The 27,533-nt window shown below is 40.6% G+C and overlaps 1 protein-coding gene across 8 annotated transcripts in view; it reads left to right on the forward strand.

Moving 5' to 3' along the window:
• The window catches only part of TRAK1 (trafficking kinesin protein 1), a 122,816-nt gene extending 106,865 nt beyond the window's left edge, over positions 1-15,951 (forward strand). For 6 of the 8 annotated variants that reach the window (XM_030551193.1, XM_030551194.1, XM_030551190.1 and 3 more), the window contains 2 exons: positions 8,931-9,033; positions 14,864-15,951. In XM_030551193.1, the coding sequence (XP_030407053.1) occupies positions 8,931-9,033; positions 14,864-15,662 (902 nt within the window). In that variant the 3' untranslated portion in view covers positions 15,663-15,951. Of the gene's footprint in view, positions 1-8,930; positions 9,034-10,996; positions 11,086-14,863 lie in introns of all 8 variants that reach the window. The other 2 variants (XM_030551196.1, XM_030551195.1) reach the window with 1 other exon arrangement.
• Positions 15,952-27,533: the final 11,582 nt, after the last annotated feature.

The following is a 27,533-nucleotide window of genomic DNA, read 5'->3' on the forward strand; positions in this document are numbered from 1 at the left end:
TTGAAATTTATCTTAAAACAGATTTAAGTTTGGAAGGAAAGAGTAATTTTGTATCTGACACTTCACTTGTTTTATGGTTTCATATTAATCATTATTCTTTGAGTGACAAACCCAGCCAATACTGAGGTTTCCATGAAAACTAATTCGTGTATATCCATTTTTACGAATTCCATCTCCAACTCCTCCTCCAACTGGCACAGCTTTCGGTATAGCCTGTTCTGTCCTACTGTGGAGTACCTAATGGCATCAGTGGATCACAGCCAGATTTGCAGTCGCTCTGAGTCTCATTCAAGTGAAGGGGTGAGAGATTGCAGCGTCCCTTTTTTCTGCATTGGAATGATTCATCACTTTGGAAGCTGCCAGCTACCTCTTATGCTGTTAGATGACTGGAATGCAGACTTTACATTGCCAACACATTGTCATTATTGTACTATTGTTATAGAGCCTAATAACCACTCCCATCTCTTAACCAATTTTTATGAAACACGAAGCTGATGTCCGGTAAAGCTTTGGTATGACTCCTCATGCTTCTTAGAGCATATCTGTCTGACCTCAGCAATCATGAGTTATACACCTTCTACCACAGTTTCCTTTTCAAGAAAAAGAAATTGCTGGAGAAAAAGCTCCTGCAATGAGGCAGAAGTAAACTCTGAAAGACTGGATAAGGAATGTCTTGTGTAAGCAAGAGGGTTATAACAGGCACTGTGGTTCCTTAATGAAAGGGCCTGGTGAACATTCACTTACTTGCAGCAGTTAAAGAGACACTCCCATGCTGGGGAAACTCCCAAACAGATCAGTTTACAGTGAAAAGTGCCCTTAAAGTAAATATTTACTTACAGCTGTGCATATTTTAAATGTAGGGTACACAATCAGTGTTTATCTTGTAGGGATAGTCACTGCAGAAGGATTTATTGGGAGGAATTCATAATATTTTTTTCTACTTTGCTGTTCTGTATTTAAATATTGGCAAAACTGCTTTTCTCAACTTCTTGTCTGATCTTGCAGTGAAATCAAATGCTGATTTTTATTTATTTTTGACCTTCCATTCATTTTCATTCCATCAGAGTGTACAGCAATGTCACAAAAACAAGGCTGATTTCATTACAAGATCAAGCAAGTGGAGAAGGTAGGCTGTCAGGTAATAAACTCTTCTCTAAGAACACATGACTGAATTAAAAGCAAAGGGAATATAGAAAATAATCTGGACGATCAAATTTCATTTTGTGGAAAAACTCAAGTTTTTTCCATTATGGAAGTTCCACTTTAGGAGATGTTTGAAGCAAGAAAATACTTTCCTTACAATGCATCTTGGCAGGCCATAAAAATACTACAACTCCTGGAAATAAGCCCTTACAGGATCATATGCTATAGTAGGATCTTCTTAGCCTTTTGGCCAAGTGTCAATTCATCATATATTGTATGTCTGCTTCTGAGAATTACATACGGCCCTGCAAGACTGTGATAGGTCTTGTCTACCTCCAAGAACCACATCCTTCCATCAGATTGTTGTGAGGAGCATTTCCATTTACATCTTTATGGGCAGCTAACGTGAGCTACTATGACTGTTTTGTGCGTCCTACTGATGAGCACTTACAATGAGCACTCTCTTTAAGCGCTAATACCTAGGTTCAAGAGCGCAAATAAGGCTGATGCTTTCTGGTAGTGCTGAAGATGTCTTATGGCCAAAAAAAGGAAGTTCAGTGCAGTTTGCCTCCTATCTGGATGATGGGTTGGGACATAAATCTCTGCTGACTAAAGGGTGACTGATCTTTGTTTTTAAGATTTTTCTCTCAAGGTTTAAGAACTGTAGCAAATGTAAATGCTTTGAATAACTTCGGCACATGGGACTGGAGTAATACTCATGGTCATGGTATTAAGATTTTTCAGTACAAATTGAGCCCCTGACCCTGCAATTTGCAATATATGGATGAACTGATGTGCTCACAGAGCACTCCAGGTTACATGTAGGCACAGCCTTCTGCATTGTAAATTACACAATCAAATTCTCTGTGAAATATGTATTCTCTTACATGGAGATTTTCAACATAATTGAAATAGTGAGGATATTAAAGGGGTATTCTCAAGTTAAAGCCCATACATTTTAAAAAATAGCCTTATGTGCCAGTAATACCTGAGATTATTAAACTGAAAGCACTTAAACGTCTATTTTTTTTCACCTTTTATACTGTTTCTTTCCTTTTTTAAAAAAAAACATTAATTGTACCAGACTAGTCAGTTTCAGTTTTTAGTCAGATTGTCTGGTTCAGGTACACGGACAATGCTCTTTCCTTGAAAATTCAGAACCACTAAAAAAAGTTTCATTGAAATAAAGGCTAATTAGAAGTACTCTATACTGTAAATAATTGGTTAATAGGAAAAGTGCCAGTAGATGACATTCAAGAATATGTAGCATAGTTCCTGGGGTAAGTAACTTGTGCAACAAAATCACATTAAATATATTTCTGTACATTCTTTATTAAAAGCCTCATTTTGAGTCTAAAGCTTGACAGAATCCTTTTACGAGACAGAAGGCATTTTCAGATGGAGACTTCCTTACATAGGCCCTAAGCTAGCTAGCTAATACACTTTAAGTATGTAAGTAGTGAGTAGTATGCAGTTAACTTTTATCATAAGTAGTCCTGTTAAGTGCATATTTAACTGTAGGCTGATTCAGAGTCATAGGGATTGATCCTGCAGCTCTTCATTTGCATGAGCTCCAGGGCCAGCTCCAGGCACCAGCTGAGCAGGCTCGTGCTTGGGGCGGCAGATTCTAAGTGGTGGCATTTTTTTTTTTTTTGTTCGCTGCTCTGGCCGCCCTGTAGGGGGCAGAGGATGGGAGCGCCCTGCAGCAAACTCGGCAGGGTAGCCTGTGTCCTTCCCTCCCCACCGTCTGGAGCGGCGCGGAGCCCTCCCGGCAGGCAGCACGGTAGTCGGGGCCGCATGGCGAGCGCCCTGCTGGAGCGCTGGCCGCTCTCCTTCTGTCTCTCCCCCCTACTCCCTCCCCTTCCCCACTGCTAGATCGGGTGCACACACTGCAGCACAGGGAGTCCCCCTGCACCCTGGCTCCAGCTGCCCTGTAGGGTTTTTTTGTTTTGTTTCCCCCCCGCCCGCTTTGCCGGCTGCTCTGTTATTTCTCCCCCTGCCCCCCCCCCCCCCGCTTTACCACTCCAGCCGCGCCGTTTTTGTATTGTTCCTCCCCCTCCCTCTGGCTTTGCTGCTCCAGCCGCACTGTGTTCCCCCATCCGCTTTGCTGCTGCAGCTGTGCCATTTTTGTTTTGCCCACTCTGTTTTGCTGCTCCAGCTGTGCCGCAGGTTTTTCCCCCTGCTTTGCTGCTCCAGCTGCGCCAGTTTTTGGTTTTGTTCCCCCGCCCCCCCCGGCGCTTTGCTGCTCTGGCTGCACCGTTTTTTGTTTTTTTTTACCCTGCTTTGCCGCTCCAGCGGTCCCCACCGCCCCTTTTCTTGTTTTGCTTGGGGTGGCAAAAAAGTCAGAGCTGGCCCTGATGAGGTTACTTGTGTGAAGAAGGATTCCAGGCTCAGGCCCATGCACTCATTTCTTTTTTAAAACTTGGCATCTAAAGGTAGAGAGAAGGGGAGTTTTTCAAAACAAGGGCCTAAAATGGTGGAAGTACGTAATGAATGCCTTAAATCTGATTGTTTTTAGGAAGACTAATATATACCTACAAGAGATTATTAGCAATGTATGGAAAAGGAATAAAAATACACTAATATCTATTTAAAACAAGATGTTGATGCACATTTGTATTATCTTCTCTAAGATGGTATAAATATTTGAAAGGCAGATTTATAAAAGGAAGAGTTGTCAGTATTAATTTTTGCTTGTTGCTGTTAAAAGTACACCTCAACTCGATATAACACTGTCCTTGGGAGCCAAAAATTCTTACTGTTATAGGTGAAACTGAGTTATATCGAACTTGTTTGATCTACCGGAGTGCGCAGCCCTGCCCCTCCGGAGCGCTGCTTTACCACGTTATATCCAAATTCATGTTATATCGGGTTGTGTTATATTGAGGTGGGGGTACATTACATTTTGGCTCAAATATCCTAGCCTGCCTACAGTCAGCTAGAAGCCAGATTAATGATTGAAAAATGTGAACCGCTTCATTTCTGTACTCTGTGGTTGTATATTTTGTGACAAGCAGACCTCTGTCAATAAAAGCCTAGAAAAATCATACCCACGTAAATAGTGTTGGATACCAGTACCCTTGTTGAACTGATGTGTATGCTTCCATTACAGGCCATTCATTTGAACAATTGCTCACTCATTAAACCCATCCTTGCTCAGTTATGTTATGTTTTAGTCTTTGTTTTTAATGCAAGGTATAGTTAAGGTGTTATGTAATACAAATAAGAAATCATTGATATACCATCGTAGGCATTGTTAAGATGTGTGTTGTTTTGTTTGTTTTTTTGTTTGGTGGTTTTTACTATAAAGCCCATTAATAATAACCAAGTAAAATAACATTACTAATATTGAGTCTTTGACTCAGTCTCTCTACCAAAGCCAGGTAATTCTATCCTCCCTCCTCTAGTGTCTAAGGATTTTAACTCATGATAGAGAACTCAAGAAAGCTTGCTGTTCAAAGAGCCATTCATTGCTCAAGCACAGAACAGAGGGTAGAGAAAAGCTCCAGAACATCACTTTTGAAGAGGGATAGAGGTAGAAGTACCTTGCTTGCCCTCTTGTAGATACTTGCCTGTGGATCAGTCAGGGTTATGTCCTCTGAGCAGCAGAGAGACCCAGCTAATCAGAACATGTGACATCAGCCCCTTTATTAAGGCTGGTTCTGGCAGACTATCCCTGTTTGATTTTTGACTCCAGCAGACATAACTAGGCTGCCTGAGGTAGGCTTTCAGCTGTTAACTTCCCCTTTCTGGTCCTGTTGCCTATCAGCAGAGTTAGTCTGCTATAGATTCAACAACAGAGAAGGTAAAGCTCAGTGGAGGGGACCTTTCTTTCTCCATGCTAAAGCACCCATCTTTCGTTGTCCTGGAGAATAAGCCTGTTGTAGGAAGTACCTGAAACATCCACACTGCTGTGCTATGTGCCACTTGATGACACAGATGATGTTTTTTGCCAGGCTGTCTAGGCTCAACCATTTCTCCTCCCCTGTGGGGTATGTTAATGATGACACACTAATAATGGATGCAGGGCCCTTGGACTCCATATTTCATATCAAAATAGCACCATTGAAGAAAAGATGCCCTTGCAGGGGTCTTGCATTATTAGTCATCCTCCTTTCTTCCTTCCCATCCCCTCTAAAGCAGCCATGACTTATTTCACTGCAGCAATAAAAGAAATATTTAATGCTTTAAACATTTACTGCACCAAAGAGATCAGCTAGTTCCTCCCAACTGCAGTTCACCCTCCCATCCCTGCTTCCAGCCAACCCCTGCTAAAGAAGGCAGAGAGGAATGTGGCTTCAAACCCTAAAGAGGGCAAGTGTCCTTTTGAGGAAGAGTAGTTATGGAGGTGATCCCACACTCTAATCAAAGACAAGGAACTAGATCCTTTCCTCAGCACAAGCCCACATACAAAATGCTGGACAGAATGGCTCACTCCAGCTTTTAAAAAACACAAACCTAGTCTCTAAGGCCTCCGAGATGTCTTATGGCCATCCAAGTCACCCCTCTAATTCCTCCACCTATTTCAGGGGGACTATAGATCCGATGAGAGAAATATTCTGCAGTGCAAAGATGTACAATGCATTCCAATCAGCGCAGTGTCTCACAAGATCAATCAACATCCTTGGCATAATGGAGAAAAAGAGTCTGGACCCAATATTATATGTTAATGTATTTCTGTTAATTTCAGCAATTTTTTTTCCATTTCTTCCACTAACCAAATTTGTCCAGTGCTCTGTGGGTGAGGCAGGCCCTAGGCTTTTCTACAGCCCGTTTGTGCCTCTCTGGTGGCACAGAGGGGCTGTAAAACCGGATTAAATGGCCAATTGAGTATTACCTCAGCATTGGGAGCATGGCCAGAGTGTCTCTGCACTGTGCTGTATTTAGCTGACAGAATGGCCCCTTGAGGCTGTGGGTAGCCTGGTTGTACCTGAAACAGGCCTGAGCTGCTCTAAATTGCACTGATTGATATAAAATCACTTTTGCCCCTCAAGAGAATTTCTTGTGTCTTTTTTAAAAACAAATTGTGTTTTGCACAATTTCTCTATTTTCATCCTAGTGTGAATTTTTGTTGCTAATTATTTGTCTTTTTAAAAAGGATTGTTAATAAAAGTACAGAAATGGTCAGGGGCTTTAGCAGGTGTCCCTGTAATGAAAGGTATATGAAACAGACTGAGGCAGGATTCTGAAGATACTCTGTCACCCATCAGCATTGCAGATGTTTGTTGTGGAATATGCAGGAGAGAGCAGAGCATTTTCCTCCTCTTAAATATAGTTGGCTTTTTTATCTTGATCATTTGATGACTTCTGCAGAAAAGTATTGTTTTAAATGTAACAGGCCGGATCCTCAGCTAGTGTAAAACTACATAGTCCCCTTGAGTTCCACACCAATTTTACACCAGCTCAGGATCTGACCCTTCTTCTGTAGGATGGTTTGCTTAGGAATAAGTCTTTTGTTCGCATTTCCTGAACTTTGGGAAGTACTGATCATTTACAATGATGGGTTCTTACTCTCTTCATATTGTGTTCAAAGGATGGAAAATGCTACAGCAATCTGATAGACTTCTTTGTTGACTGATGGAGGATGAAGCTGGTCCACGTTCTAGTGGTATTTTGGAGGGTTAAATCTATAGCTTTGAATACCGATTTCTCTTTAATAATTTTGATGTATCCCTTACTATTGGGATCAGTGACTTCTGTACTTTTAGCAGCCTTTTCCTATCTCACAGACTCATTAATTACGAGTTTTGCTTTTGCTAATGCAGCTATATCTTCAGTGTGCCCATTTCAAATCTGAGGGGAAGCACAACTGGTGTCTTCTTCAGTGACTACTGCAATCAGTAGGGGAGGGAAATACAATTACTGTTCTGTATCCATGTGCATAATTGGGCTGGGCTCACCATCTCAAACCAGCATTGCATTGTTCTGTTTTTATTCATCATCTAGCAAGAACTGTTTTAATCTCTGCTTTCTGTCCTTTGTTGTTTTCACCAAATAACCTTTTTTTCATGTGTGTTGTTTGAGATCTTTCTCCAGCTTTTATTTTAATTTTTCACAATATGCACAGAATCATGATTGCTAGGCTATGCCCACCTATACAGTAGATAAATACATTGCTCACCCTAATCTCTAAAGCAATGGGATTCCTGAACTGCCATAATTATCATCTGTGGAGGTGAAGTAGAGCTGGTTGCCTTTTTATTTATTTATTATTATTTTTATAAATACCGTACTAACCAAACTTCCTAACAAGACACACCCCAGTGTGTTTAACCAAAAACATTATATTCCATTAGTGCATGGCACTATTTCCTATTATTAAAAAGATGGAGAGGCTAGCTTCATAGTGAATCACCTGTCATGTGCTTAGACACTTGTTTCTGTTTTCACCTTTCACTTTGCCCATGCTTTCTTTCGCATCTTATACCCTGTTGATCTCCTACTTTCTTTAAGGACTGTCTGGCTGCACATGAGTATTTGAGCTGTAATATTTTTCAAATGAAAGAGGATTTACAGCCATAATCAGAACCTGCCTTGCTCATTTCTGAGAATCTCTGGAAGTTCTGAATGGTGTGTGGTGTCTGTTCAAGGCAATCTATCAAGCAGTCACATACTGCAACAGTAAAATGTGGTCTAGTCAGGAAATGCCTCAGAGGGCTTAAGTAGGGGGGAATCACACGCATGTTTTATTGTGCATGTTGTTTTGGCCACCACTTATTTTTAAAAGCTCAGATAGTAAATAAGAGCCTATGCAATCATGATATCTTTGATTATAGTATTTAACTTCTTTGGTTGTTCCTCAAGCTTCTCAGATGCATGGCTCCTAAACTTTCTGATTAGTTTGCAATGGAATATATTCCACAGCTGCATTTTATAGCAAATAAAAAATAAATAACCCCCACACAACATACCACTCTGCTAAGAACTTAAGCACATCATCTTAACCACTTAATGTTTCTTTTCCCTACAAACCAGATCACCTCCTTTCCCAGATTATCTATACTGTTATCATGTAAGAGCTGACATTTTTACAATGAAGTAACCATTGGTGGTACCAAAATGTTTTTCTGTACCTGTCACAACATATACTTATGAATAATCAAAAATTGCTATCTACTGCAGTTGTGGATATTATGCCTTAAAAAACAAGGAAATGTCTCAGATGTACAGTAGTGGATCCAAAATTTTAAAATTATCTTGTCTGTGGATTTGAAAGTCAGACAGAGAGAAGTCACAGTACATCCTGAAACTTACTAGTAAGGGTTTCTGTGGCTTTAGCCTACATAGCATAGCTGGATCCATTACTGAAATGAAAGGTAATGGGGATGCCTTTGCCTGGATCAATGCAGAGGCTGAATTGCAAGAGTGTTCAGGATGTTGTAGATGTTCTGAAACCTTGTCTGCACTAGGAATGTTTTCCTATAATTCCCACTGTTGCTGCCACTGTCAAGGGTGTTGGTGGTGGCGGTGGCAACAGCTGGCATTTTAAGTACTGTATCATCTGAACCTCTTTGACGGTACCAGCGAGACTAGACTGGTGAAAGTAATGGTGGGAAAATTTAGCAACTATTTTATTATTGTCAGAATAAACTTAGACTTGTGGAGATTGGAATTGGCACTCATTCTGCAAACCAGTAACCCAGTAAGCTTGTATATTTCACCTTCCCTGCATTGATCCAGCCCAAGGTATCCCATCACTTTCGGCATCTGTTTGTGAGCACACCAAACTTTTTATTTTCCTTTTATATATAAATGCAAAGAATTTGCCTTTTTTTTTTTTAATTTAGTACATCATCCTGGGAAGTGCATGTCACAAACCAACTCCACCTTCACCTTCACCACCTGCCGCATTCTGCACCCTTCTGATGAGCTCACACGAGTCACTCCAAGGTAAGGGTTTTCAATGACACAAACAGTTCAGGGATGCCACAATCCCGTGGGGAGGAAAAAGCAAAAAAGTGGCATAAGCAAGGGAATAGCAATGATATGCATGGGAATGGTTGAGAGAGGGAATAACAAACCTGAAATGTGTTCTCCCCTTCCTCCAGTTCCCTGTCAAATCTCTCAGCCTCCTCCCGTTCTAAAAGGATGTGTAATGCCTGGTTTTACAAAGCCAATTGAGATATTGCAGAATCTACCTTCTGCTATTCAAATCTGGCACAGGTTGGAAGTAATTAACAGTTGCTTCAAGTCACTTGGCCCAGTGGTATGCTACCAGTGTTTGAACAAAGGGCTTCCATAAAAGTGCATCCACTGCCCCCCAAAACTGGTTATAAATCCTAAGTACCAAATGTGTAAATGGTCTGAGGGTGACACTCACCCCAGTGCAGAGCACCAGCACAAGGAGCCCTCTGTCCACTTAAACCCTTTAGACTTTAGTGGCACACAGGCTTTGTGCTGCCTCTCTGCACATTTCACCTGTAGAGAAGGGTGTGGGACTAACGAGTCTATTCGTTTGTTATCCCATTTAAACAAATACTGGAGAGACTAAGACTGTATTATACATTCATTGAGAAAATAGTTGAAAATATCTGGCCCTTGGTACAAGGGGAAAAAATAAATAAATAAAGCAAAGGTAATTTTAGAAGCTCCAGAGATAACTTTCTTCTCTTGAATCTGAAGAGAGGATTCAGCACTGGCCAGGTGAGGGAGGGAAGGGACTCAACCAGCCTCCACAAAATTGTTCAAACGCTCTCTCTAGTTTGATGGTGGACTCTTAAGCTTCTGAGAGCCCACTGCCACACGAGAGGGACTGTTTGAAAATGAATTGATGGTCTCAATCTAGTCCTTAGTGAACAGTCACCTCATAATAATTGGCACTAATAGGCACTGTGTTAATCAAGAGGGTTAGGATTTGATGACTAAAGAGGGTGAATGGACTTTACACCTAAAGATGGACTCACCAGAACTAGGTGGAGGCCAGTATGTAAAGTATTCTTTCCATTTAGAAAGACTACACCCAGTTTTCTCACCCTTCTACCATCTTCAGCCTGCACAAGGGAGAGTACTACTGTCATCCTCATTCGCAAGCCAATTGAGAGATCTAGATCAGGTGTAGGCAACCGATGGCACGGGTGCCAAAAGCAGCACACAAGCTGAGTTTCAGTGGCACTCACACTGCCCAGGTCCTGGCCACCAGTCCAGGGGGCTCGCCATTTTAATTTATTTTTAAATGAAGCTTCTTAAATATTCTGAAACCTTATTTACTTTACATACAGCAATAGTTTAGTTATATAGTATAGACTTATAGAAAAAGACCTTCTAAAAAGGTTAAAATGTATTATTGGCACGTGAAACCTTAAATTAGAGTGAATAAATGAAGACTCGGCACACCACTTCTGAAAGGCTGCCGACCCCTGATCTACATTAATGAAGGGCAGTGCTTAGAAATCAAATTGGCCCAACTACTGGTAGCCAAAGCAGAACTTTTGAGAACTAAGGGAATGTGAACACCTGCTGGATTATGGGTATTTGGAAAGGAAGTACAAATTCATTATGGGAAATTGAACTGTTTACACTTACACTTCCATGTGGTATAAATTAAGAACCATGCTATGAGTGGCTTTTCCCTTCCAGCACCACCATTTAAATAAGTTACTTTTATTTTGCTGCAACATCTCTCCTAAAGTGTAGACATTGTTTGGGCTGTTAATAATGGCCATAATAATCTCCTTGAGATTCATTGGTTACTAAACTTAACAAGTTTGCTACAACCAGTAACTAAACTCAGCTTCATTTTAGCAAATTCTCAGGGACAAAGTTGGCCTGGCACCATTCATTCAGAAATATGTGATGCTGTCAACAGAACTGTTGGTGAGGAGGAGCTTCTCAAACTGTAAATGATTCTTCACAGGTCATGTGAGGAGGAGGATGAAACTGCATTATGTCACGTTATGCTGAGAGGAGATATAGGGCAGACACTATGACCCAACGTGGCAGGGGGTGAGCAAACACTGCCAGCAGTGTCTGTGCTGGCGGGGTCGTATAGAAGAAATTCTAGTGTGTGTGGCACCAGCTAACCCAAAAAGTTGTAGATATTTACCCACTCGGTTACATTTTAACCTAACATTCTAACCCAGGTTACATTCTAATCAGACTAAATTTCATGTAGCAAAGCAAGGTGCTGATTTTTCCTAGACCTTATCCTGAAGCTGTCCCTAGTTTGAAGCACTTAGGCCCTTCTGGGTCTGTCTTTGTTTTTGTTTTGTGATTGTATTTAGGATACCCTGCAGTGGTTCTGTTGGGTGGGCAAAGTATTCCCAATTAAGGCAATGCTAAGAAAGTGATGCCAATATAAAAATTGTTTTCATGCAGCACTGGCTTTCTGTTGCATTTTAATGTGTATCTGCAGTGGCAGCGCAGCAGAAATGTAAGCCTGAGTTTCTAGAAATAAAATCAAATTGGAGATGGAAGAAGTGTGGAGAGAGGGCATTTCTGTCAATAGGGTAGTTACTAAGAAGCAATTTAGTCTATAATTTGAAATGAAACAGAATACCTATGACAGTGGTGGTTTGGGGTTTTTTTTTCAATAGGACTTCTTTAAAAATTGACCGTTATCTGTAGTGTCCCAAGTTTAGTTTCCAACATTTCTTTGGTTTCGCACTAAAAATCAGTTCACAGAGTAAACTTTCTCCTGTTTTCTCTATTCCCATGCTTTTGCACCCCTACTTTTAGCCAATTTAGGAGATGTATTATAGTGGTTGTCATGTTGTCCATTGCTCTTAATGTTGCCAAACTAATCAGAGGTATGAAGATTCAGCTTTAATCTATTGCCATAGGAAAAGTTCCTCACTAGCTTCCCCCCTTTCACAGCCTTGTACCGTGTGTGTGTGTGTATATGTGTGCGTGCACGCGTGCACTTTAGTGACGTGTTATCTTCCCAGCTACAATGAGAGGTCCTCCCCCAACACTACTCACTGCCCAGACAAGCAGTAAGGAAATGTAAAGAGTGTGGACCAGCCGCAGTATATCTGCTTGTCAAGCTATTTGGCACTGCAGACAGGTGCTGCACTTACAGGTAAAAGCCACCAGGTGGTGCAAGAAAATACATTCCATAGTAGCTGAGAGAGGATGCTTTTCAAATTATGATGGATAAACTGCTTTAGCTATTCAAACACTGTGCTTTACTGCACTTCATATCTGGCATTATTTGGATTTCCCTTTGACAAAACTACAGCTGCAGAATAAAATGCAGTAGCCCCTGGAGACTGATATGTTCCCTTTCTAGAATAGTCAACAGATTTGTGGTGTTATAGGTCCACTGCTGAGATGCAGGGAATCCCCACAGAGCAGAGAGTGCAGTGCATGGGCTCCTACCTGATCTTCCACAGCAGAATTATGCTGGTCCTGCTTGCGGAGGCCTTACTTGGCCACGGAAAAGGGATAGAACTTGGACTTCCTTAAATGGTGCTTATAAGCTTGAAAACTAAGCTTTTAATGATGGGTGCTTTACAACTGTGTCAAATAAATAAATAAATAACCCACCAGGTTACACCCTTTCAGGATATGTCTAGTCTAGAGTTTGTGGTCCTGTCTTCATTCAAGTTAATTAATTACCAAATGCCACTTAGGCTGAGTTGGAGTATTTGTGGAGTGTGTCGACTTGCATTTGAAGTAGTGTAAATTAACTTGAGTGAACTGGCAATCCATTACCCAGGTCTGGTCTACCCTGAAAACTTACACTGGTATAACTACATCACTCAGGGATGTGAAAAATCCACATCCTCTGTCCAACGTAGTTACACCTACCTAACCTCCTATGATAGACAGCACTATGATGGTGGGAGAGCTTCTCCTGTTGACATAGCTACTGTCTCTCAGGGAGGTTGTTTAACTATGCTGACAGGAGAGCTCTCTCCCATTGATGTAGAGCATCTTCATTAAACCACCACAGTGACACAGCTGCGCCAATGCACCATGTGAAGTGTAGACCTGCCCCTAGAGTTAAAATAGGACCAGTCTCCGGAAACCCTACAGTATTGTCTGCATGGGAGAAAAAGGTGTGTTTTTTTGATTTAGGCCTTATCTGCACTTGGATATGTACCAAATAATCATTCCAGAATAGCTATTTTGGTACATTTGCAAGAGTAGACAAGCCTTTAGCTTAACTCAGTTGAACCTCCTCCTTAGTGTCCATGTAGACACAGCGTAGCCCTTTCAAACATTCTTAAAGGGGCTATGCAGCCATTAAGGGGAGTTAAACTGGATTGAAAAAACATTTTTTTGCTCATCGAGACATGGCCAAAGAGGCTGAATTTCAGTAAAGGGTGAGGAGATCCCTATTGTTGGAAATCACTCTCTAAAGTCTGTAAAGCATTTTGGAATTCACCTGCATGAAGATGTGTATTTGAAATGTTACATATATTTGTGGTAGGGCATGCCTAGAACACTGTAATGGGGTCTTATCCAGTATCCATTGATAATACAAGCCCTCCTTTTGACTTTAGTAGGTTTCAGTAGGGCTCATACAGACAGCAAGTTTTTAAGGATGACCGCAGTATGCCTGCAGGGTGCTGAAGATGCAGGGCCTCAGAATTCACTTAGGCGCACTGGATCCAGATTGTAACTCTTGTCACCACTAAACTTGCATTTCTGAAGAATTAAAAGTAAAGTTGAATTTCCATTCATGTGAGAAGGACCAGCCACTGGGGAGGGGAAAACTCATCAAAATTAGTGCCACAGGTTATACATTTTTTTAACCAATAGAATAAAAAATGCTATTGGTCAGAAACAAGAAATATGCCTGCATGTGTGTTTACAATGTTTGTTGCCTGTGTTTTATATTTAATGTGCTGGTTGTTCCTGACCTGCTGTTGGGATTGTTTTTGTTTCTTTAGATGGGAGAGGGTTGGGCAGGGGATGTTCAATGCTTTCCCTGGTTCAAGACTATGCAAATAAGCATGAAATCTGTGGACACCAAACATAACAATAAAACTGACCCGTATTGTATTGGGTTTGCTGCTGAGTTATCGATTATTCATCTAACAAACTATTGATAATCAGTGGCCTGCTTTTTTCAAAGGTGTGGTACTTAATGGGAGTCTTTCTGATAGCGAGTGGTCAGCACCTCCAAAAATCAGGGACCAAGTCTTTTTTTTCCCCTTTTTTTGCTCAGTTTAATAAAAGGGCTTGTTTTAATCAGACGGATGCTAAAATACCAACTCTCAGTTCTCTGTTACAACCACTTCTGCAGCCAGTTGATCAGAACAGGTTCTGCTTCCCACCTGCTTCTCCCATGGGATAGTAAGATACAGCATTGCTGGAACCATTAGCAGTTTGGTGGGTGGGGAGTTGCCGCTCTGAGCCATATCCTGGTCTCATTGAAGTCAGTGGCCAACTCCAATTTACTTAATCCTTGTCCTGTTGAAGTCATTGGGAGTTAGGGCCAAGTACTGATCCCATTCTAGTCAGTGGCTGAAGAGGAAACGCTCTAGCAGCTGAATTATTAAAGACGATTTATTTGTGGTTATGTCAAAGGATGTTTGATGCAGGGCGCTGGGAAATCATTAATCCAGCCGTTCTGGACAAAAATGGTGTTTAAAGCTGAGCTCCAGATGTTCAAAGTGATGATCTTTAGAACTCAGTGCCTGTATCCAGCATTCCCAACAGTTAGCAGATCTTTTGCGTCGGCTTTTCAGGCTCCCTTATAAATGGAATATTTGTTCATGTTGAAAATCTTTACCCAGGCTCATTAATTCACCTTTTCTTCCTTTGTTTTCAGCCTTAATGCGGCACCTACTCCAGCTTGCAGCAGCCTTGGCAATTTGAAAGGCACCCCGGTTGCTACCCCATGCACCCCTCGGCGTTTAAGCTTGGCAGAATCCTTCACTAACCTTCGGGAATCCACAACTACGATGAGCACATCCTTGGGCCTGGTGTGGCTGCTTAAAGAACGAGGCATCTCAGCAGCAGTGTACAATCCACACAGCTGGGACAGGGCCAGCAAGGGCACCATCCTGAACCCATACTCTCCTAAGATGGCAATCATTCCTTCCACTCCTCCGAACTCACCTATTCAGACTCCCTCTTCTTCCCCACCTGCTTTTGAGTTCAAGTGTACCAGCCCTCCTTATGACAACTTCCTTGCTTCCAAACCTGCCAGTTCCATTTTGAAGGAGGTGAGAGAGAAAAAGAACATCAGGAACAGTGAGAGTCAGACTGATGTGTCTGTCTCCAACCTTAACCTTGTGGACAAAGTAAAGCGGTTCGGGATTGCCAAAGTAGTTAGCTCGGGGCAAATGCAAGTGCCTCCCTTAACTGATGATGAGGGACCTCTTCTCTGTGGGGCACAAGGGCCAGTAAGGGCCTTTGTTCCCCGAGGCTTGGCCCCAGAAGGCCTTCAGTTGGGCTGCCCTTCTGCAACAAGTGCTATCGGCGGTATTCAGCTGAACACTGGCATTCGAAGGAATCGGAGCTTCCCAACCATGGTGGGTTCCAGCATGCAGATGAAGGGCCCTGCAACTCTAACTTCTGGCATCCTAATGGGAGCCAAGCTCCCTAAGCAAACTAGCTTACGATGAAGGACTGCATTTTTATGGCTAGACTTTTAAAGAAATACCAAGAACCCACCTCCAATTTTTTTTTTCTATTGCCTCCTGAGTTTGACAAATCAACTTTGTGCCTAATGGGAGAAGTGTGTAAACTTTGTACAGTTTGTAAATATGTACCAGATATATTGTAACTAATTTGTTTATTTTACTGTTCAGTTGAGTGCAAAATGTTCTGACACTGCAGTTGCTGTATTAGGATTTAACTTGCTAACCTTCTGAAAGGTGTTTGTTTTTTTTAAGATGCACTGGAAAAAAAAAACAACACCACAATCCGTGGATGGAAGAATATGAATTCTGTAGCTAGCCTAACTTGACCTAGCATAGCAAGGTTATTGACCATGTTATTTGAGACATTGGAGTAACAGCAACAGGGAGCATTTGTGCTTCTGGAAGTGCTAAACAAAGTAGTCAGCTTAGCATCTGTGTTAATTTCATTTTGCCCTTGTGGATGAAGTGGGTTATCAGAGCGTGTGGCTGTTATGCTTGAATTGATGAGACATTTTTCTGTTTTTGTTTTGTTTTTCCTGGTATGATAAACTTGAACAAGTACTATGTTTTGAGGTCAACAAGCCTGCTATGTGCCTGGAAAAATAACACATTTCCACTACTGCTGTTTCTTCTGGCACATCTGTATTCTGTGTGATTCACTTTATTTTTTTCAGTATTGCACTGGATTGTGGAAGGAAAAATGCTTTACATTGTGTTCTCTTGCTAACACTGAAAATCACACCTTACAAACAATCCCTAAAGAGACTAGTTTTCACACTCACAAGATAATATGGCAACCATTTCCTGGGAGCCAGAGTCACTGAACAGATTGGAAAACTGTCTTGTTTGAAAAGATCGTTTAGCAAAAGCAGTCTTGGAAAAAGGTGTGTGCTTGAAATATCATGCAGGGAAGAACCACAAAAGTATTTAGTAACAGAATATGGTACAAGCAAGGGAAAGCAGCTTTTGATCTTATATTTGACTTTTCGCTACAGGTTTTGTATATAAAGAAAACAATCCACTAAGTGGTTTTATAACAAAGTGAGGATATTTTCTACTTAGCTTTCATCATTTTTCATAGAAACCTGTTTCCATCCAGGTGTTGTAAACTTGCCAGAAGTAACAGCCATTTGAAAACATATTTTTGTTCCCCTGCTATAATAAGCCCATGTGCTTTCAATCAGAAAAGCCCAGTATTTGTTAGAATTTTCTTTCCTGTCCCTCCCAGTTTTATGCAAGGTGCTTGCAAGAATACTGTTAGCTCTTAACATAGAAAGGGACAAAAAATTTCTGTAGCCAAGAAAATATTATTTTTGAGCTTTCATTTAAAAAATCAGCATCTGCTTTTTTCCTTGTAGTCTCTGTGAAGTTTAAAATCAAGCAGCCAGTTTATTTATTGCCACCGATACTGCACTACATGTAATTGCCATGAATTGCCATTTGTACCAGACTGTTACTAAATCATGAGCACTGATAATTTCTTGTATAAATGGAACTGTCTTTTAGCCTTTGTGACAGGAGATGGATGTCTTTGAATGAAGTAGATATTAAATAGTGCAATGATATTTTGAGAGAAAACACATGAGCCAAATATTGCATGTGTTTGAAGACTTCTATTTATTCTATGAACTTTAAAAAAAAAGTTTTAGTAAGATGTCATCAGCTTTATTTGCTGTTGTATTTGTGCACTTACTGCAAGTAACTTTAAATATCTTTTTATTTGAATGTATCTTTAAAACTAGATAGAATAACAATTAGATCTGAAAAATAATTGAGTTATATGGGCCATTTTTTGTACCCAGAGAGAGCAATACCATATGAGAATTAAAAATGTAAAAACTAATCATGCAATTTGGAAAATATTATTATTTAGCCTTTAAATCAACAGTAGGAGCTGTCCAACCACCAGAAAGCAGTTGTAACACATCAGAAAGATAAAATTTACATTTTCTTCACTAATGAATGTCAATAAAACAAAATAAAAATTATATTGTTGTGTATTATTCAGCTTTATCCTGAAGTTTTAAGGTGATAAATACTTTCACCTCAAAATGCCATATTGCTCCTTGAGTTATCAAAAGAAATGTAAGCTAATGTGGCTTTTATTATCTGTGGTTACTGAACTATGCTAAATATAAAACTGGTAAAAAAAAATGAACAAAAAAAGAGAAGGAAAATTATGAAAAATACTGGGCAAAATAATTCTTCAACCAACTGTGGAACTGGATGAAGTTTTGGTTGTTGGTTTTTTGGTTTAGTTTTTTAATTCCAACATTTTGTCCAGTAAAGCCCAAGCTCCAGGAAGATAATAAATTTTTACTTTGGATTTGGTGTGAGATCAGAGGAGTCCAGCAGGGACCTGGGTCAGGTCTAGTCGTATTCAGTATCTTCATTATTGATTTGTAAGAGGAAATAAACACCAAATTATTGAAATTTGCAAGTAGTATTAAATTGAAAGTAGGCACAAATACCAGTGAGGGCAGAGTAATAAAACAAAAGGATCCATAGAGATTAGAGAGAAAAACCTGGAGAATAGTAATGCCAGGAGAGACTTGGGAGGATTTATATCATATCAAACATGAGTTTGCAATATGATTTGGCAGCTGCAAAGAAAAGATGGGTGCAGTTACAGGCTGCATACATAGAGAGATCCTATCAATGAATAGAGGGTAATAGATTTCCTCTCTACAGCTCCATTGCACCTCTGCCAGAAATTGTGTTCAGTTCTGGGAATCTCATTATCAAAGATAGTGATTAATTGGAAGGAGTTCTGGAAGGACCGACCTATGCAAACAGACTGTTAAGTATGTTCAACTCCAGCTCAAGAGATGATTGTGTTGAGGAGGGATGGAAGTTAGATGTTTGAAGGGTGTAAATGGGAAGTTATTTTTTAGTATATGCATAGCCAGGAGTATATTATACGATAGCCCCTATACTGTTTTTGTTCCTCCCGCCTGTGATGTTTTGGCTTAAACTAGATTATAAGCTCTTCTGTGAGGCTGGGTCTGCCTTTTGCTATAGGTCTATACAGCACCCAGCACAACAGGACTCCAACCTAGTTAGGGCCTCTTGGCACAAGCCTGCTTAGCTTTTAGGAATCTTAATGGGTCAGGATGGGTGAATGGTCTAGAAATTATTTTGACATTTCATAACAATCTTCCTTAGAATGGTACAATTCTGATTTAGGAGGGATCTCTAGGACTAAGCTTTCGAATTTCTGTTCAGATCTTCTCTACTCATAATCAGAGAGTTCAGTCTCCCAGAGAAAGCATTTCTCTTTGGATTAATTTTGTACAGTAACAAAAACATTGTCCAGAAACAGCTGGCTGTAAAACCTGAACCAGAACTCTTCTCATATGCCATGGAATTAATTGTTTTGTTTAACTCATGTAGAGGAAACAAGGGCCTGGGACTCTCTTATCTTTACTGAAAGCTCTGGGAATTTCAGTGCTCTTCCTTGTGGGATAACCCTCTTGTCCCTTGAATGATTTTTTATTTTTTTCTGCTGGACCCTGTTTCTCCTACACTCTGTCCATGCCCACTTTCTCAGCACATGGAAGGTGACAAGCATTGTAAGGGCATCTGAAGAAGTGGGGTATTTTTACCCATGATAGCTTATGCCCAAATAAATCTGTTAGTCTTCAAGGTGCCACCTCACTCCTCGTGGTGTTTGTGGATACAAACTAACACGGCTACCCCTCTGATACATTGTAAAGGAAAATGATATATACATGGCAGACATAAATGAAAAGCAGTTCCCTTAAGCAGTGGGAGGAAAAGCAGGACTTCCAGAGTGGTGCTCATGCATGGGTTTAGCAAGGTGTTAACAAGGCTGCTGAAATTTCATAAGCAATAGCAGAAAATGGTGCAGAATAAGAAAATAATGTATTGTTATGCAGGGTGTTGATTGGAAATTTATTGAAGCTGGTGGGTGGAACAGCTGCCCTTCATTCAGAATAAATGTAAAAAGCAATTAAGCTCCTTAATAGAATAGATATCAAAAACAATAGGCACCTCTGCCCGAAATGCAGGCTACTTGCAAGGTCAGTCAGGAATCTGAGCTATGTGGGCAGAAGGGTTTCACTGGGAACAGATTGCAAATGCAAGAGGCTGCATATTGTTTAATGAGGTGTGTGTGTGTGTGTCACACACACAGAGAGAGAGAAGGCAGCAAGGAAGCCCGGAGACAGCATAAAAGCATTTTTAACATGATCCTGAGAAAAAGCTGAGAGCTTTGGGTAAAGTGCTGGCTGGAAAGAGGCTTGGAACTATGAGCAAAAAAACTGTCTCCAGTTGTTTGATTCTGCCTGTGTTCAGGGAAACAGGACTTTGTGTACACTTTTTATAAATAAATAGGGTTGCACCAAAGAAATACCTGTCTCTCATCAATTTCTCCCCTTAACAGAAACAACCCAAATATTGGCTAACCACTTGTCAAAAAGAGATTAAAATGTTCTATTTGCAAGCGTCGTATGTAAGTTTTTAGGGTGTAATTGGTGAAAATTGTTTTATTTTTAAAATGTAAAAGTACTCTAATGTTGATGGTCCCGTGAATCCCTGCATTTTAAGAGATTATCTAAAAATCCAAATGCAGAAACTGGCTTATTTTCCTGTTGGGATAAAGAAGTTGCATCAAAGATACTAAGGTCACTTTGTGACCTGACCTGTTAGGCCTTTACCCTCTCCTTAAAACACTGATTCATTGTGGCCTATAAACCCTACTCATTCTTTTACTAATAGTTTCATTAATATCTACACTCACAGCTCTCTTCAGATCTACACTCCCTAAGCAAAGCAACCACATGATCTAATCATTGATAACCTTTCATCTCCCTACCCTACAGTGTTAACGATCCTACACCATGTTACATGCCCCATCTTGCAATATGTGCAGAGATAGGTGTTTGTGCAGAGCCCCATTTAAGTTTGTGGGGCGTTATGCAAACAGAGGGACTGGCCTGCATTCCTCTCCTTGTAGGATCAAAGCATTAAGCTCTTTGGGAAGGGACATTCTCTTTTACTTGTCTGTAAAATGTTTTGTGCATTTATGCGTCCATCAAATAAAGTATTATCTGGTATGCCATCTTACTACTCATAGTTAAGCTCTTCTTTCATTGGCTTGTGTGTTTTCTTCCAATATTGAAGTGGATGAAGTCTGGATCTTCTGGCATCCCATGATACCTTCTCCACTTGACCAGGTGGATTAGTGTGATTTTTCGAGTTCTGTTAGTCACCTCTGTCTGTGATGGAGCAAAGAATACTCCTGCAGAGATCTAAGAAGAAAAGCAAGGGATGATGGTTTAGTAATCTTCACAGGAAGCAGGAAAGGCAAAAGAAATGAACTTACTGTAGAAATTATGAAGGTAAAATTATTAAACTATTACATTCAAGGAAGGGATTTGTAAAATCAATAATAGTGAAGTTCCCTGCTCAGTTCTAAGCCAGTCAAGCTACACTGTCATGTTGGATAATACTTTGAGAGATACTAACTACCCATTGGGCCCTAAAGGAGCCTGTTTTAAGAAAGACAAATCTCCTGCAGAATCCTTAGACAAGATGCCTATTTAAGGTACCTATCTTAAAACATGCACTTAAATAATCCCGAAGGCTTAAAAAAAAATTTGGATTCTCAGCACCCCTAACATAGCTATCTCACACCACATGGCTGGTTTTGGGTCAATGACATTTACGTTTTAATATTCCGCATGGAATTTGTCTCCAATTTTACAAAATTTACACACAGTGAAGTTTATTTTAGGCTCGAGGTTCCTACCATTTTTTGAGCTCAAAACAAAAAGGTGTAATAATTTATTTTTCTGACTCTGCCTCCTTATTTGTTTCCATTCAAGACAGTGAATTACCAGAACAGCCGGAGTGCTATCCACTGCCTTTGTATCCCCACCAGAGGGCACTCTGAGACCTCTACAGATCTGGAAATAAGGAAATGCTTCCACAGGGTCTGCTAAGGCATTTCAGGTGCTGCGTAATGCTTGATTCTTCAGTCAGTCTGGTCATGCTGTTGCGAGCGGAGGTTTTGAAGTCAAGCGAACAGCAAAAATCACACATTCGATGGTCTGCCTACGCAGACACTGGTCCTAATCTTGGGCTGTATTAGAGCCACTTGGCTTTGTTCTGCTGGTGGTAAAGTGGTTCTAACACTGGTGCAGGAGGAGTATCTGGTGGCATAGACAGTGTTGCACTCCTGCACCTCCACCTTCCCTGCGGCCGCTGTAGTGAGCATGAATGAGAAAAAGGTGATGCGGCCAGGGTTTGCCAGCACTTTGCTGGTCCCTTGGTGGTTAGTCCCTCAGGGCCATTGGCAGTATAATTTAAAACTACCTGCAGGCTGCTTTCACTTGGCTGGGGGACTAACCCAGCACACAGCCAGCCCCTCCTTAGTTGTGCACTTCTTGACTGCAGCTGAGCAGCAGGGTGACTCTATTGATTGGTGGGGTCAAAACGTATGGAATAATAATTGCCTGCGTCTGTACTAGGACTATGCTATGGAAGCCAAGTAAGAAGGGAGAAATGTTTATTAAAATCAGAACTCTCCTTTGCACCTGCAATTGATCCCTTCTGTGGCTTTGAGTAGTGTCCGTGGGGGTGCTTCACTTGAATGTTCACTCTTGATCAGAGATCTTCATCAGCAGTGTCTGTGGGTCTGTTCAACACATTCTCATGCTCCAGTGTGAGGATATATAGGGGAGAACTGAGCTGATGCTGCTCCAGTTCCTTTTCAACCTCCTGCAGCTTGAGACAGAGCATTGCTGTATTTGCTATAGCTAGCCACGGGGTCACTGCTTTTTTTTCTCATTGTTCTTATATTTCTTTTATATTTAAATCTTTTTGTTATTTAGCACTATTTAGTACCTGGGCACTACTCTCACCCTTCCCTTTTTTGTTTGCCCAGTCTGGGCCTTGGTGGTTTTATAGGCCTCAATCTGCAGCCTCAATTAATAGTGTAGGCACAAAATCCTGGGCTTCAAACCCTACCAAACCTGCTGCAGGTCTTTTTCCTCCAACGACTGATATTCAAGCTGCCTCTGCTGCTCTGGAGAGTTCCACTTTTCCTCCAAGAGCAAGGCCTGTTTAAGTTTTAAAAGCAGCTCTTGTAAACATAGGGAGGACAGGTTGGAACTGTTGTCTGCATTACCTCATAAAATCAATCTGTTTAGATCAGTGATTCTGAGCCTGTGGCCCGCGGACTGCTTGAGGCCCAATTAGCACAGAGGTGCAACCCATGTAACGTCCTCAGGGCCACGCAGGTAGTATTGGATGTGGCCCACAATGGTAAAAAGATTGAGAACCACTGGTTTAGATAGATATGTCCCTCTATTGCTGTAGTATCTTAGTATCTCAGAAACATTAATGAATTCATCTTCATAACATCCCTGAGAGCAGGGGAGAATTATTATCCATCTCTTGGGGCTGAGGAGCTGAGGCACAGAGAAATTAAGTCCCTGATGAAACTTGGCCAAGGGCACACACAATGTTGGTTGCATAGCCAGAAATAGAAGTCTCCTGAGTGAGCCCCATTCTAATGTCTTAATTGCAATACCATCCTCTCTCTCCCTTCATTTCCATATCCCTCAATCACTATCTGGCACCACAACATAACACTCTGATATAAATAGATTTTACAGAAGTCCCAAACTTCCTTTAAATGCAAATCAGACATGCTATGATAGCACACTGGGCCCAGCTCATACCTGCTGTAATTCTAGTCACTGAATACATTAACATATAAAACACAAAAAGGATAATTAAAGGTATTGAAAAATATTGGTAGTTAAGAGCTCTTTCAATTGTAACATTGGCAGTATGCTGGTATACAAATGAATATTCAAAAAATACGGACTAGATTACACCAATCTTTCCAGCCTCTTTGAAGTGTGCCTCTAATGTGCTGAATGCTAATTTTTGTTCAGTTACCAGGCATTCATGAAAAATTCAATCCTTAACCAGAAAATTTCTGTAACTCTGATTACGGTTGGATGTCTTCTTTGAGAGAATTTAAATGGACTCGGTTGGGATAGAATCATATATTAAAAAACTTCCTATCTATGTTGATAATGTCCCCCTGAGATAATTAAAACACCTAAATTGTTTTTGTCTGCTTAGTAAATTCAATTACCCAGAGTATTATACCCCAGCAAAATGCTGCAGTGGGTGAGTTGCAACTGTAAGACCCTGGCTTTGTATTGTGTGCCCCTCCATGGACTGCCCATTCAGAGGATAACAGCCTGCTACTAGCTCAAGTGGGTCGAGACCAGGGCTGAAAGTTCTGGGTTCAGTTCCCACTGATTTCCCATGATGTATGTCATTACACAGAGGCTGGTCATCTGATCTTTTTGTGGAGACATCCATGTGTAGCATGGCAAGAGGTCGTTTTAAAATGTTGGCCACCAAGTGATTTTATTTTAAAAATTACTAAAATGTTTAGTTCAAAGAAAAAAGAAATGATAGGTCAGCTCTTCTAAGTTGTTTCCTTTATTGCCAGTTCAGGGATGTGGCTCCCACTATATTAATCATAGGGGTTCTTTACATACCTCTGGGGACACCATGATTAAAACCAAGCAAACTAATCACACTAATTAACCATGATTTTTTATTATTAAAGGAAAAGAAAACATTAGGTAAAACAACACAAATGACAGAACACAAATGATAAACTGGTTACTTTCATTACAATATATTTCTGTGGAGAAAGTTTAGCAGAGGTTATATCTTTGCGAGTAGGCCCACCTTTGGTGGGGCACTTTTTCTCTTGGGAAGTTGAGACCAAGATCTCATTTCCCAAAATAACAGTGAGTCCAGGGCTAGTGTATCTTTTGATAGCGAAGAATGTTTACAAGAGGGGAAAAGAATGTTGTTTAAGGGCAGGTGTGAGCTGTATGGTTATTATTAATAACCAGCCAGTTTTTAATTGGTCAAAGAAAGCAATCAACTAAATCCTATGAAACTGAAGAAAATATTTAAATCTGTTATTTAGAAAGAGCCATGTAAGGAACTCCTCCAGAGATGGCGAGGAAGCTGCTTGAGCACTCCCAGTAATTAATTAATTAATGATTTCCCCATTAATATAAATATTCTATACTTAAATGTCTTCTTACATTAGTAATTAGTTTAGTAAGCTCAGTATACTCCAAGTGGGGTACATAAAGCATTTCACAATTTACATAGCAATGATGTTAGGAAATTATATGAGATGCTTTGCATTTAGTTAAAATTCTTGCAAATATGCCATTCAGAAGGGTTTGCCACTTCAATAAATAAAAGTTTTCCACAAAACACTTCCCAGGGAAAGTTTCTCTAAAGTTCAAATGACACAAGCAGACATTTCTTGCAAAAAGGGTGTGTGGGTTTTGAAGGCCCATTTCACTTGTTTTATGCTTTGATAAGGAGCTTCAGTGCTACTTCTCTTTGACGTCTTTTGGATCAACTGGAGCCTTTACATTAAAACTCCTATCAAGTATTCTGTGCAAAGCAAAGCAATCACAGCCACCAAGTTTACATTCATTTTTCTAATGTAGTATAAAAATGGGCATAGAACATTAAAGTAAGACAACATTTAAAATGCAGATATTTTGGATTTGTATAAACACTTTTAGGGGTAAGAAACATACCTTTATGCTGAAAGTGGGTTTATCTTCTTGACATTTGCTTGTCCCCAGAGTGACAGAAAGCAGAAGCCTCCTGGAATTCCTTGATTAGATTGAATATTTCATATAATTAAATACAAATATATGCATGTTGAGGTACTTTTCTCCAAGCACCATATGCATGAAAGTAATGATCAATATAGCCCAAGTTTCATTGAAGATACAGGCAAGTTTCATGGCCTAACACACACACCAATATAACAATTGTATTAATTAATTTTACATCAATATTGAGGTCTTTCCCCTATACATGGGAGGGCAAAGCATGCGCCCAAATCTCTGAGACTGAATGCTCCGAGTTCAAGGCATATTTTCCCTTCAGAGGAGAAGTTTGAAACCATGCAGAGGAGAAAAGGAAATATGGTCAGTGAAAGCAGCCAGATGCCAGGTTTCTGTTGTGGACATTGCACAGAACTGTGGTGCCCTGGCCCATGCAGATGGGGGGTTCTGACCTCTGTGAAGGCCACTTGGCACTCTCTTCCAGTAACATGGCTGCATCCCCTGTGCTGACATTAATGCTTCCCGATGGCATTTGTAAGCTTGCCGTAGAGTTGCTATTGCTGTAACCCGCGGTAACTACTGCATGGATTTATGCAGGAAATTCACAACACATTGCAAATAGGGAGTGCCCTTCAGCTCTGCCCCTTTCTGTGCCCAACCCCGCCACAGAGCTTCCATGGTTGGTCTTTGCATGGATGTGGCTTCTGTGGTCTCTGCAGGCATGAGGAGTGTTCTACCCTTTAGCAAATTTGGGGGTTTTCTGGCACTTTTTGTTCCCATTCACATGGCTCCCTACAACAGAATAGAGAAATCAGAATACTTCTCCCTACTCCCTGCAAAAAAAAAAAAAATTGATCAGCCATACATTTTAGTTCATCATTCTCTCCTGGCCTAAACTACTTGACTTTGTCCATTTAAGGTGATCTAAAGCAGTTAGGAAAAAATGCAGAACCTCCTGCGTCCTGCTTGGGGGTCTTTGATGAATATTTTTTTCTTCTGTTTTTTTTTTTTTTTCACTCAGTCATGGAAATTGTAACATTCAATGGTAATGAGGGATACTCCAGGGAAAAAGTGCGATGAGGTTGGAGAGAGGATGATGGACAGATAGCTTTGAACATACTTGACATTATGTGTGACAGGGACAATGATGAATGGGCTCTTAGGCTGGTGATAGGCTAATGTGTTAAAAAAAGTTCTCACACTGTGCATAAAGTATGCAGCAAGGCAAACCCAGATGAAAGTAGAAAAGAACTCATTTCGGTTAGAAAGTCTCTCGATCTGACTGCAATTTTATAATTAGCGTTAGTCTGTGGTATTGTATAAAGCCATTAAAACTGTCTCTTTTCCTAAAAGATTTTTCCAAATCTTTCACAGATAATTTTTGCTTCCAAACAAGTTAAGGAGAATGCTACAGGTCATATTTATTATATAGGGAGAGCCAGTAGCAACTCGTACTTGGTTGCCCCACACAGTTTGACCTGGTTTTCAGTTGCTTATAACATTGCCAAATTTTAACCATTTGGGCTAAAATTGTTTGTGCTAGGTGTCTGCCTCGGAGTGAATATTTTTGAAAGTGACAGCAAAAACAGTTCATCCATGTCCAAGAACAAGGCTAGGGAAAAATGTAGTGCTTTGCCCATGATAGAGAGTCCTGACAAACTTTTCTTTTAAAAAAAAAAAACAAGACAAACAACCTCTAACAACCCCTTCTTTGGAGGAGGCCTTTGTGTTATGGATGAGCCATTTGCCATCTGTGTGAAAATTCACCCAGATTTGGTCAAGGTACAGCCATTGGAAAAAAATCAGTTTGCACATGCTCAGCAGAGTTTTGCAGCTGAAGATTCTGCCTACACTGACCATGCTCCTGCATGCGAGACTTTCCCAGTTTGAGTTGGTGCTGTGGACAGGTACCAAAACTGAGACCAGTGAACCTGTCTCTCCTGTGCTCTCAGTGACCCCTCCCTCCTGCCATTAGTGTCCAGCCCATGAGGAAGAGGAGGCTGCCTGATCCAAATACAAAGGGGGCAAGAGCCTGACTGTGAGGGGATTGGCGTGGGGGAACCACACACCAGCCTTGCACAGACAACCTTAAATCTGGCATCTCCTAAACTTTTGAGTTCTTGACTTTGTAACTTCAATAATGTTCTGTAATATAAAAATATTGCACTGAAGTTGCAAAGAAGGTTTAATA

The sequence above is a fragment of the Gopherus evgoodei genome, chromosome 2, assembly GCF_007399415.2.
Source record: "Gopherus evgoodei ecotype Sinaloan lineage chromosome 2, rGopEvg1_v1.p, whole genome shotgun sequence".
In the NCBI taxonomy this organism is placed as follows: domain Eukaryota; kingdom Metazoa; phylum Chordata; order Testudines; family Testudinidae; genus Gopherus; species Gopherus evgoodei.